Source organism: Octopus bimaculoides, chromosome 6, assembly GCF_001194135.2.
Source record: "Octopus bimaculoides isolate UCB-OBI-ISO-001 chromosome 6, ASM119413v2, whole genome shotgun sequence".
NCBI lineage: Eukaryota > Metazoa > Mollusca > Cephalopoda > Octopoda > Octopodidae > Octopus > Octopus bimaculoides.
In genome coordinates this window covers 6,878,508-6,891,853 of record NC_068986.1, presented here as the reverse complement: position 1 = coordinate 6,891,853, position 13,346 = coordinate 6,878,508, and the positions used below count along the sequence as shown (strand labels likewise).

The following is a 13,346-nucleotide window of genomic DNA, read 5'->3' as shown; positions in this document are numbered from 1 at the left end:
CCTAGGGCAGAGAAATGCACTGTATACATTGGTAGGCCATTAAAATAAACGTACCAAATTGTCCATTTACAAAGTCATGTGATGTGGAAAGAAAGACAGAGAAAAAATTTTTAAAAGTAAACAGAAAATAAAGGGGAAAAGGAAAAGAAATTTCACAGCTACAGTGCTCTTCCCAATATGTATAACGTACCAGTTAAGACAATCTTTTGCACTTCCTGTATGAATGGTAAGCCAGGGATCAGCCAGTTTTTTCTTTTCTGTTCACCACCACGTCAGGTATTTGATGTCTGTTTCTGATGTAATGATCTAATGGTCACTGTTTATCTGACAAACAGAAAGACTGATTTTATGACACCCTCTTGCAGACTACCTCGTCAACAAATAACAGGGACCTTCTCTTTGTGGTTGGCAACTTCAATGGCCATGTTAGGCAACATCCAGGGAGCTTCCATAGTGAGCATAGTGGAAACGGATTGGGTTCCTGCAATGAGGAGGTAACCAGGCTACTGGAGTTCTGTGATGTAAATGATCTTATGATCTGTAATACTAACTTCAGGAAACCTGCCAGTCACCTGTTCATTTACCAAGTCTGGTGGGCACACTAGTCAGATTGACTACATTCTCGCTAGGAAACAAGAAAGATGGCTGCTTATAAATGCCAAAACTTTACCAGGTGACGGATATACCCTACTAATAAGTTAGTTGTTAGCAACTTCAGAATCAGAGCTAAATGGCTGCCCAGAAGACAACCAGTGTGGAAAAGAAAGATCTGGAAGCTGAATGGAAAGAGATTTAGAGACGTATTACTTGAAGCTTTTGATGAAAAAGAGGATATAGCATAACATGAAAGACAGCTAGAGGTCTTACAGGACAGTTGAGGGCTACTGACCAATTCTGTTGCTGGTGCAAAATCCCCTCTTGACCTAAGGTAACATGTTGGTGGAAGAATGTAGTTGACAAGGCCATTAAGGAAAAGAAGCAGGCCTGGAGGGACAGGAAGTGTGGTGACAGCAGAGAACTGTATCAGATAGCCAGAAGGGAAGCAGAAAAAAAGAGGTTTGCCAATGTTTGGCATCGTGAGGACCAAAGCCTTGAAGTGTTTCAAATTGCAAGACAGTGTGTGTGAGAGAAAATCATATGCTCATGTGATGCGTGGGAATGAGGGCAGCTGTGTGAAGAAGTGTCATATTCTGTGGAAGGAACCTGTGGAAGAGGTAGACCCAAGAAAACATGGGACGAGGTGGTGAAGCACGGCCCTCAAACATTGGGCCTCACAGAGGCGATGACAAGCAACTGAGACCTTTGGAGATATATGCTATGCTTGAGAAGTCCTGTCTAGTGAGGTCGTAGTCATGGCTGATGCCAGTGTCATATAACTGGCCCATTAAAAGCACCCTTCAAACATTGGGCAATACACTGTGCTTGTGAAGACCTGTTGAACCGAATGAAATCATAGTCATGGCCAATGCCAGTGTCGTCTGACTAGCACCTGTGCTGGGGGCATTTAAAAAGCACCATTCATGCATTGGGCCTCATGGAGGCAGTGACATCAAGCCAAGTGAGACCGTAGTCATGTTCAATGCCAGTGTCACATAACTGGCCTATTAAAGCATCTTTCAATTGTTGGGCAATATGCTGCACTTGTGAAGACCTGTCGAACCAAGTGATATTGTAGTCATGGCCGATGCCAGTGCAGTCTGACTGGCACCCATGCTAGTGGCATATAAAAAGCACCATTTGAGTGTTGGGCCTCATGGAGGTGACCAAGACCCATGGTGATATACTATGCTTGTACTGACCTGTCAAGCCAAGTGAGACCGTAGCTATGGCTGATGTCAGTATCAGATCAGTGGCACCCATGCTGATAGCATGTAAAAAGCACCCACTACACTCTTGAAGTGGCTGACATTAGGAAGGGCATCCAGCTGTAGAAGCCTTGCCAAATCAGATCAGATCCTGGTGCTGCTCTCTGACTTACCAGTTTTCAGTCAAACTGTCCAACCCATGCCAACATGGAAAGCAGACATTAAATGATGATGATTATTATTATTATCATTATTATTATTATTATTATTATTATTATTATTATTGGAGGAAATCTAATTTTCAAAAACTTTTTTCTTTTTGGCACTTTTAGTAATAATTATGATAATCAAAAATACAGGAGCAAAAATTATAAAAATTGATCTGAAAGTCCTCTAATAGTTCATTTGACAGTACAATGATATACCATATTATATACTGTTTACTAAATCTCGTAAATAAACAAGTGGGACTAAAAGAAATGCAATTACTTTTTTGTAAAATCATTGCACTAAAGTCACTTATTTAATTGGTAATTAAGACAAAGTAGATTTTTTTGTGAAGTGGGAAGATTTTATTATTAAGTAGAAAGTTTTTTATATTTACAAAGAACAGTTGACAAGATGATTTGAAACTGGTTAACTTGAATCAGTAATATAAAGAAAATATGAGTAGGGATGAATTTTAGAGATGTCAATAATTAGGAGAGAAAGAGGTCAGTGAGGTTAAGCAAGAAAAATTAGTATATACAACTTTAAAGAGCTAAAGTCTATTTGTCAGTTATTATTAAAGAGGCAGAAAGAAATCAATCATTGTTTATAAGATTGATAAAGAAGACATTTTCTTCCATATAAAATGTAGACATTAAGTATAAATTATAAGAATGGTTTTTTATTCCCAGCTGTGAACAGCAGTGGAATAATTCTTGATATATGAACCTCATAATTAGTTTGTAGAGTATTTGTTGTTGTAGTTTAGTCTCAGGTTAGTCTTCATTCATTGGCCCTTTGGCCTGGGTATTCATGTGGTGCCCATTTAGTCATTTTTTTACCCAGGGTTAATGTATCTAAGGCTACATTATCTAGTATATCCTTTTCTTAAAACAGTAGGGTGTAATTTTAGGGTAACAGTGAGTAACCCAATAGAAGCTCCCCCAGCTCATTGGTTCAGGAATAATTTTTGTTTGTAAAGTACCATCACCTATTTAGAGATTAAAAGAAAATATAGCCTCTGTGAAACATTTTGAATGTTAGGGGTATTTATGTGAGGTTTTTAAAAATTGTTTGAATTGCCATGTTTAAGAGATGTTAATATTTTGTTTGGACTATGTAGAGTGTTGGTTTAGATCATTTTGAAGAAAGCTGATCAAATCCTCACTGAAATGCAGATTGTAGATCTCTGTTCCGTGACTAAGAGGAAAACCACAGAGACAATGTATTTCTGAAGATCGAATGTATATGAGCATAAAATGGTATTGTCAGCAAAAGATTGTGTGTGGTTACAGAGAAAAGTGTATAAGTCAAAGTGTTTTCTGAACCGTCAAGAATTCTTTGCAGATGCATGCTGTGTTGGGGTATACAAAAATCATACAAGCACATGCTGAGTTTTGTGTGGCATTCAAAGATAGATAGCTTTTTCACATTTTCATTCCAGTCCTTTTTGAAGACTCTGTTTATGTCAAGAGTAACAGCATTCTTTGCTTCCATTCAAAAGCAATATCGGATTGATATATGACAGAGGTGTGCAAATATAGTGGCTTTCAGAAGGATTTCCAACTGATCTACAAAATGATTTTGCTGGGGTTTTTTTGTTTTTTTTTGTATGATTTTATCTATCCTCTTAGAGATAGTTGTTGATGCAGAATAGTCATTCATTTCCAGTTTGTTAGCAAATAAAAAGAAAATGCATGTTAATCAACTGAATGGGATTTTTTAAATTATGATCTAGAATAGTTACTTGAGTAGTAACTTTCTATCCAAACAGTTATCTAAAGTACAGTTGCAAATAAGTTTTGTATCGGGTTACCAACTGTAAAAGGCTGTAATACTACCTAACATGGAAGAAGAAGCCTGGCCATTGAGGTGTTGTTTTGGCTATATCAAAGATATATGGTCTTTTGTGAAAAGATATTAGATTGTGAGACAGCATTTGCACAGTTTGTGAACGATTCAGTGTTACTCAGTACTTAGAAAAGTGTTATATTGTGTTACATATGCAGTGTTTATTTTAGTACTGTTGAATGAACCAGATTGCTATCTTGGATGGTGCTGTTAGCGCTCCACCAACACGGGTGCCAAAATATTCTCAAAGTGTAAATCAGGTAACCAAAGTCAATGAAAAGTTACATCATCCAAAATTCAGACAAGATATGACATAAATATGTTAACCCAAATTAAAATAAAAATCAAATCTATTTTTCATGATAGAAAAAAAAAAAAAATGAAACACTGAATGATTTCATGTTAATTTTGTAACTGGTTCACAGATATTTATTTATTATTATTTTGTAGATTATTTCTGTTAATGATTCCATGGGAATAATTTTGACCCTTCCACACTATTTGGTACAACCATATTTATTATCTGGTTTACTAACTGGAAAGATGCCAAATGGGCAAGCCATTGATCCATCGTCTAATAGTGATGTATATAAAATGTGGGAAGCTTGTAAGTATCTGTAAATGTTCATTTTAAGAATTCTTATGTAATACCTGAACAATATTTCCTCAGTTATTGTCATATTCTGTTTCCTCTTTCTGCATTTACACATATATCATCATCATTGTCATCACTGTTGTCATCATCACAATCATCATTTAATGTCTGTTTTCCATTTTGGCATAGGTTGGACGGTTTGACAGGGTCTGATGAGCCACAGAGTTGCATCAAGGCTCCAATGTCTGCTTTGGCAGGATTTCTATAACTGGGTACCCTTTCTAATGCCAACCATTTTACACTGTGTACTGGTGGTTTTTATGACACCAGTTAGTGAGGTTGCCTAGCAACTTGCAAAACAATGTAAAGAAAAGGGAAAAGCTCCCTTGATGGACTGTATTTGAGAGTGAGAGAGAGAGATGGCAGTATGTCAGGTGTTGAAGCAGAAGTATCATCATCATCATCATCATCATCGTTTAACGTCCGCTTTCCATGCTAGCATGGGTTGGACGATTTGACTGAGGACTGGTGAAACCGGATGGCAAAGCACAGGTGTCTTGCTATAGAGGAAATACATGGCTACTCACATTATATGATGCAGGGAGATAAGATGATGGTGATGGGGTACCAGAGCATACTCACAAAATACAAGAAGGTGAGTATAAGGGAGAGTATAGGCTGTGGATCAGGAAGAAAAGGATGGCTAATTTCATAAGTGTCTGGGCTGAAAGAGTGACAGATAGTTAAGGATGGGGCTAGAGGTGGATGCAGTGAGTGATAAACAAGGGTGGAGATTTGGTTAATGGTAAATATCTTGTGAAGACCTGTTGGGGCAAACGAAAGCGAAATCGTCATGGCACCTGTGCCCAGCGTCGCCTTTCTGGCACTTGTGCCCGTGGCATGTATAAGGACTTTCGAGTGAGATTGTTGCCAGTGCCCCTGGACTGGCTCTTGTGTGGGTGCACGTAAAATACACCATTTTGAGCATGGCCATTGCCAATACCGCCTGACTGGCCCTAGTGCCTGTGGCACGTAAAAGCACCCACTACACTCTCTGAGTGGTTGGCGTTCGGAAGGGCATCCAGCTGTAGAAACTCTGCGAAATCAGATTGGAGCCTGGTGTAGCTATCTGGTTTCACCAGTCCTCAGTCAAATCGTCCAACCCATGCTAGCATGGAAAGCGGATGTTAAACGACGATGATGATGATGATAATAATCTGTATGGAGGTGAAGAAGTGAAAGAAATAGAAGTGGTTCAGCAATGTAAGAAGTGTGGAGAGCAATAGTTGGATAAACCTGCAGACAGATCACTAGTAGTGCAAAAAGGGAGATGAAATATGTGTCAGTTTTGCTCTCAAATGATTACAACAGCTGAGTAATGCCATAAAAGTGTGATGGAGAATGGGTGGTAGAAGATGAAACGTAGGGGAATGCTTGATGTGGGCCAATTGGATGCAAGGTCCTGCATGTACAGGAATAAGCACAATACTTTTAGAACCTTGCTTTTGCTGTGACAGACTGCTCTTCTTGAGCACAGTAAATTGCCAATAATCTAAGTCTGATTCCTTTCCCAGGAAAGACTTTGCATTTACAAGCATCCATCTTTCCTGTTTTCTGATGAGGATATAGTCTTGTGAGTTCACTACATTCACAGGTGATCAGGTGACTGACTGGTTTCTTGAAGTTAGTGCTGCAGGTAACTCCAGCAGTCTTTCTGCGAGCTCCTCCTCATTTCCAGACCCAAAGCCATAACCTCCATGGGCACAAGGAAATTCATTGTAGTGATGTCCAGCATGTCTATTGAAGTCACTCTCCACAATAATCAGTTATTGTCATTTATCATCAGGATAGTCTGCAAAAGGACCTCATAAAAATTGGTGGTTTGTAGAAGGACCTCTTAAAGTTGATCTTCTAATCGTGTCATTTGGGATTGTGGCATATAGGAGGAGATCAATGTAACTGTTGATTTATCGAAGACTAGTCTCAGCTTCATACACTCCAACTACCTCAATTATTTCACAATACTCAACTTGACTAAACAGAACAACTTAACTAAATATATAATATAGAGACACACTCTTCCTTCAACTAAGGGATTTCTAGCAGATTTAATTATTTCAATCTAATAATTTTAGTAACATTCTTCTGTAATTTATTATTACCTTTTTTATTATTTCTAGGTCTTTATGAGAAAACTTTTAGTAATTATCTATGAATTGGGCTCAGTCAAATATTTATATTTTATTACTGACTTAATGACAGAGCCTATTGGTTACATATAGAATCTATTGATTACATGTAGAGCCTATTGATTACATGTAAAGCCCATTGATTACTTAGAGTTTTTATTCGTATTTCTGTAAAGTAAATAGGTCTCCAATGATTTGAAGATATTCATTTGTTTGATCCATGAGACTTCCTGGGGCACATTTAATTATCATCTAAGTGGTTGGAGTATTCCATAGACACATGTACCTTTAATGGAATTCTCAGACAGAATCAACAAGGTACAGTGTGGTATAAGAAGTCTTTACCTTGAAATAACTGAAAGTTATCAATATCTGATGTAATTCTGTGTTCCTAATTATTTCATTCACAAGTATTAAGTTGATTCAGGGTTGTGTTAAATGACACCTGCCCAAACTGGCATGCAGTGAAGTTGAACTTAGTCTTTCGTAATTGTAAACGAACTTCTTAACTATGCTGCATCCATGTGTGTGTGTGTGTGTGTGTGTGTGTGTGTGTGTGTGTATGTGTGTGTGGATGGTGGGTGGCGAGGTTGTGTGGCATCATATTTTAATGAAAAGGTCCATTTCAATTTATGCTACCTTGAAATATGAAAGCCAAAAATAACTTTCTTACATTAAATATTTCATATTATAATATCATTGCAACAAAATTTATTATTAAACACATTTCAGGGCAAAATGGTGAAACTAATCTAATATCTCTTGATATTTCAGGTCGAGTGAAAGAAGAAGATTCTCTTTTAAATTATACACATAAGAATTACAGCAGCTTTAATTCCTACAATATCTCAGAAATCCAGTTTATTGAAATTCTTAGCAACCTTTCCAATTTAATTAATAGTACTGAAACTAAATGTCAAGACAGTGATATGTTTTGCATCTGTGCTGCTGTTCTACAGAAAATTAACCTTGCTAACCACACTATGCTATATAAACCAGACTATTTTGAAACAATCGGTGAGTTGATCCTTATTGATGTTTTTGCTTTTTCGATAATTTTATCTGCTTAGATTTAGACTTTAATTTTTCTGTTTTAATTTTAAGATAATTGCTAATTAAATATTCTTAAAATATTTTTTACAAACAAAGCAAGATAAGTAGATTAACCCTTTGAGTCTTGACCTCTTGAACTTTATTTGACCATATACCTGGCATTCCACCAGTACTCCACTGGTAGAGCAGTGCTATGGTATAGAGAAAAATAAGCCATCCTCTGGTAAACTGGCGTTACATGCTCAAAGGGTTAAAGCATTATCTAAACAGCTACAGTTTCGGTCATCACAATCTGAAGTTTCTCCAATTCTGAGTTTTTTTTTTAATTTTGTTACTATTCTGTTATTATTTATGTTTAAGCAATGATTTAATTATCAAACCATTAATATCAAACCTAATTATTAAAGTTGATTATTTTGTAGGATTTTGTTATTTTATCATTACTAATCATTTGAAGATATGTGGTGTTGTGGTGTTCATCAAAACATTTCATTTCATGTTGCTTAGTCTAGGGGTTTTCAAACTTTTTGACTTGCGGACCCCTTTATATTTCAGGCTTTACCTTAGGGACCCCTTATAAACGCTTATGAAATTTATACATAAATATTTGCTTAAAATAACATATATTTTTACATTTATTTATTTAACAGTATTTAACAAATAGGTTTATTGTCAATTAAAAGATTTCGATTTAAAAAAACATATATAAAATCAAATTGCCCATAAAAAGTATTTGCTGTCTATGGAATCCCTGTCTTGTCCTTGCGGACCCCCTTCGGTCCGCGGACCACAGTTTGAAAACCCCTGGCTTAGTCCATTCAGATGTAAATGTGTAACCCTGCAATGAAATAACCTTCCAATCAGGGGAAATGTTGGCCTGCTCGCCCAGTCAGCAGAGTGGCATCATGCAATGCACATGCCGACCAGCAATGTATAACATCATCCAATAGTCTACTAATTGATTCAGTGATACCATGATTAATTCTTATTGTTCTTGTTTTTCTTTCTGTTTTAGGTGGATTTTTTATTATATATATAATTAGTGTATCTCTATATTATATTTCGTCAGTTGTTTTATGAAACATAAACTGATTGGTTTCTTATGTTTTATAAATACTATTGTAATAGTTTTGTTAATTACATTTCATTTTCTTGCATTTGCAAGTTTATAGGAGTATTTTACTTACTAGAAATAAATATTTACTGTCTTTTAACCCACTAGGAATAAATTTCCAGTTTATTTTCGTTTTGGTAAACATCGTAAAACTGAATAATTAAAGATATATTCAAAATGAACAATCCTTCTACCACCTCACATTTATGGATTTATAATGGATCTTTTTGTAACATTCTGGTCAATTTCAGTAGTTGTTTTATTCGTAAATTCCCTGTTAACAGTTGTCAATAAAGACCTTATCTCATAACTTAAGGCCTACAAGCATTGTTACACCATTGGCAAAGGTAGATATATCACCTCTATCTATCTCTGCTTATCTTGACAGCTGATTTCACTCCTTCTTTACTGTAGAATTAGTTAGATATAAGAAAGCAATTTCTTTATGCTGATGAAAATATTAATTTTTTCAAAATCCATCTCAGATTTGCCAATTCAACAGCATGGATGAGAAATCTGCAGGTTTCAATTCATCACCATCTTTATCATTAAAGATAGCTTTTTGTGATATAGGGGCAAAATGCATAATCAACCTACCTCCAGCCAGGATCCATCTGGAGGGGCCCTTTTCATCTAACCTCTGGCCAAAACCTAACAACAAATTCCCTCAACTCACTAGGCCACCACGTCTCTTCTGAGCCCCAGCTCCAAAGCAAAAAAGGCCCATGCTAGTCATGTTTCTAATCACATGACTTCCCTTGCTTTTCTCCTTCCAGCAAAGTTCCTAGGTCATTTGTGTGATATCACTGACCCTATACTTCTAACCCACCTCAAACTCACACTTTACGATACACATCAAACAATAATGTTAAATACTAATCATATTAAGATTGTTTTATCTTGGATACATTTTCTTAATATTTTCTTATATGTTACTTCTGTGTCTTATGCATGAATGTCTTTCTTCTGCTGTCTTTTATATGATGCACCTATTATGATACACTAATATGTGTCTGCCTTTCAAAATTATATCTCTACCAATTTTACTCAACTAACATGTTTTAATTGATGCTTTAACATTATCTCCAGTATACAAATGTGAGAATGAGTTCACATGACTACAATAATTTTGTTACTTTCATTTATAAAAGACATACAAAAAAGATGCCGTATCTGCATCTATTTTCTAACATTTCATTCCTATTTTAAGAACTCTACTTGATTCTCATTTACTGGTAGAATAAAGTTTTTAATTTGTGTTTCTTTCCAGAAAATTTTCCTCCATTTATACAAAATGCAATGGATGAATTATATTTGACGTCAGGAAATAATACAATCCCTTTGAAAGCAGTTGATCGCAATAATGATAGCATCGTTATCGAAATTGAAGTAAACAATGTTAAAAAGACATTTGGTAAATTATTTCTGTTTATATTCTTAACAGCTGATCTTTTATCTTTTATATTTTACTTGTTTCAGTCATAAGACTGGTCATGCTGGAGCACCACCATGAAGGGTTTAGTTGAACAAACTGACCCTAGTACTTTTTTTTAAAACTTGGTACTTATTCTGTTGGTTTCTTTTGCCAAACGACTTAGAGAAACATAAACAAACAAACAATGGTTGCCAAACTGTGGTAGGGGACAAACACACACACACACCCATCTATCTATCTATCTATCTATCTATCTATATATATATATATATATATATATATATATATACAATGGGCTTCTTTCAGTTTCCATCATCCAAATCCACTTGTAAGACTTTGGTCAGCTGGAGGCAATAGTAGATTCATTTGCCTGAGATGCCATGCAGTGGAACTGAACCTGGAACTATGTAGTTGGGAAGCAAACATCTTACCTCATTCTTTTTTAGTTTTTTTTTTTTTTACATTATTGGCAGGTGTGAGGGTCTAAATGCAGAATTGTTTTGTCTTGATTTCTTTCTCTGGGATTATGTTGTGTAGAATGTAAGATATTTTATTTTTGAATTTTAGATTAATTACTTTTAAGGTAAAATGCTAGAACTGGAGGACAGTGGTAAGTATTTATGTCAGCAATAAATAATTGAAGAGAAAGTCGGGTTGCTTAAATGTAGTCATCATGAAAACAAAAAGAGGTTTCTGTTCTTTCCTTGGAGTCAAAAACACCCTAGTCTTATTCTTGCAATTATACTTTCAGAACATCCTCCACTGTTAATTAGGTTGATTACATAACAGAAATTATCAACAGCCTTTAGAGAGTCTCCAAGGCATTTGAGAAAATCAGTTTCCCATGTATCTGTGAACTTTATGGCTCCTGTGCTTCTTCAACACACACTCACTACCTTTTCTATTAGCCTTACTGTGGTTTGACTGCACCTCTTATGTTCCTATAGCTTGCATCAGATACACTGAATGGAATTCTTATTTACACCTTTCCTACATATCAAGTAGGGCCGTTTACCTTAAGTGTGTAGGGTCCTGTCTGTTTTCTTGCTTACTAGGACCTTAGTCTTTGCTAAGCTAACTTTAAGGCCCTTCAATTTCAAATTTTGCTTCCACACCTGGAATTTCTTTCCTAGTTTTGTTATAGATTCTGCTTTGAGAGCAAGGTCAACATATAGTAGTTCTCAGGGGCATCCAGTTTTAAATTCCTCTGTTATCACCTGGAGAACCTTGGTGAATACCTACCTATGCAATAAATTAATCACTGTACCCATGACTAACTCTTACCCTACTAACAGCACCTCTGTACATGGCCTGTACCACTTTCACAAGTCATTTATCTATCTCAAACTTCCTCGGAGACCACCATATCACAGAGTGAGGGACTCTGTTGAAGGCTTTCTCTAGATCAACAAATATGTACAGGCTTGCACTTAGCTAAATACTTCACTTGTAGTTGCCTAACTATGTAAACCACATCTATGGGGATTCTCCTCAGTACAAAGCCAAAATGTATTTCATCTAACTTAATTCTGTTAACTGTCTCCATAACTACAATCACTTGGTCCAGCAATTTGATGCCTCTGTAATTACTTTTATCTGAGGTATCTCCTTTATCCTTGTAGCAGCTGACTATTTTAGTAACCAAAATTGGAATGTGACAAAACAGGCCCTCCTCTCCTGATTGGAGGCAGCCGTATATCGCAGCCATTGTGATTTGATTTGAGGGTGTCTAGTGTCTGTGCATTTTTAGTGCTTATTGTACCTGCACATTTGCCACACACAAAGACTATATTCACCATTAACTTTCCTATGATACCACTACACTTCTTGTGTGTCCATAGCTTACACAACCTATGGAGTTTCTAACAATACCTTTCTTACATATCAAACAGGGCCATCTCTCAGAAGGGACTTCTGATTTGCCCGTTTTCCTGCTTATAATAAGCAGGAAAACTTTGGTCTTTGCTAAATGAACTCTAAGGTCCTTAGATTCCAGGCCTTGCTTCCATGCCTGAAATTTCTTCACTAGGTCAGGTAGGGATCCAGCTACAAGAACAAGGTTATCGGCATAGATAAGCTCCCAAGGGCTGCCAGTCTGTCTTTGGGATCTCCTCTATGCTGACGAACTTGATCTTTGTTTAACATATACATAAGAGACATCATAGTCATTGAGCTACCTTTAAGATGTGGTCATTACTAAAATTACAGAAATATAATAACAGTAAACAAGGTCTCTATAAGATATGTAGTTTTTTTTTTTCCATAATGTACTTTCTTTCTTTTACTTTTACTTGTTTCAGTCATTTGACTGTGGCCATGCTGGAGCACCGCCTTTAGTCGAATCAAATCGACCCCAGGACTTATTCTTTGTAAGCCTAGTAATTATTCTATCGGTCTCTTTTTGCCGAACCGCTAAGTTACAGGGACCTAAACACACCAGCATCGGTTGTCAAGCGATGTTGGTGGGGACAAACACAGATACACAACATATACACACATACATATATATATATACATATATACGACGGGCTTCTTTCAGTTTCCGTCTACCAAATCCACTCACAAGGCTTTGGTCGGCCCGAGGCTATAGTAGAAGACACTTGCCCAAGGTGCCACGCAGTGGGACTGAACCCGGAACCATGTGGTTGGTAACCACACAGCCACTCCTGCGCCTACTGTTTTTTTTTTTGCATCATGTACTGTTTATTAAACAAGTTTTGTTTGTTGTGAAAGTTGCTGAAATAACATAGTTAGTTGTTGTTGTTGTTGTTGTTTAATATCAGTGTGATCAATAAGAAGTTAACATATTTATTATTTATCTCTTCAGATAGTAGCAATTTGAATTGGACCCTAAATCTAGATGTTATACCAAAAGACTTGAAAGTTTGGGCAAAGGATAGTCGTGGTGCTACATCTTTATACTGGCCAGACATATTTTTCTGCAAGTGTAAGGGAAATGGAAACTGTAAAAAACAAAGCAAATCAGAACGTATGGTTTCTGCAAAAAATAGAAGTATGTATTTTTCTCAGTCAGCTTTCTTCTAAATTTCTCTCTCTCTCTCTCTCTCTCTATATATATATATATATATATATATAT

The 13,346-nt window shown here is 36.3% G+C and overlaps 1 protein-coding gene across 1 annotated transcript in view; it reads left to right on the top strand.

The window, feature by feature from the left end:
• LOC106882610 (mucin-like protein) overlaps positions 1-13,346 on the top strand; it is a 108,281-nt gene that overhangs the window by 57,567 nt on the left and 37,368 nt on the right. Inside the window, exons 15-18 of the mRNA XM_052968589.1 lie at positions 4,314-4,470; positions 7,422-7,664; positions 10,085-10,228; positions 13,077-13,262. Coding sequence (XP_052824549.1) covers positions 4,314-4,470; positions 7,422-7,664; positions 10,085-10,228; positions 13,077-13,262 — 730 coding nt within the window. The remainder of the gene's footprint in view (positions 1-4,313; positions 4,471-7,421; positions 7,665-10,084; positions 10,229-13,076; positions 13,263-13,346) is intronic.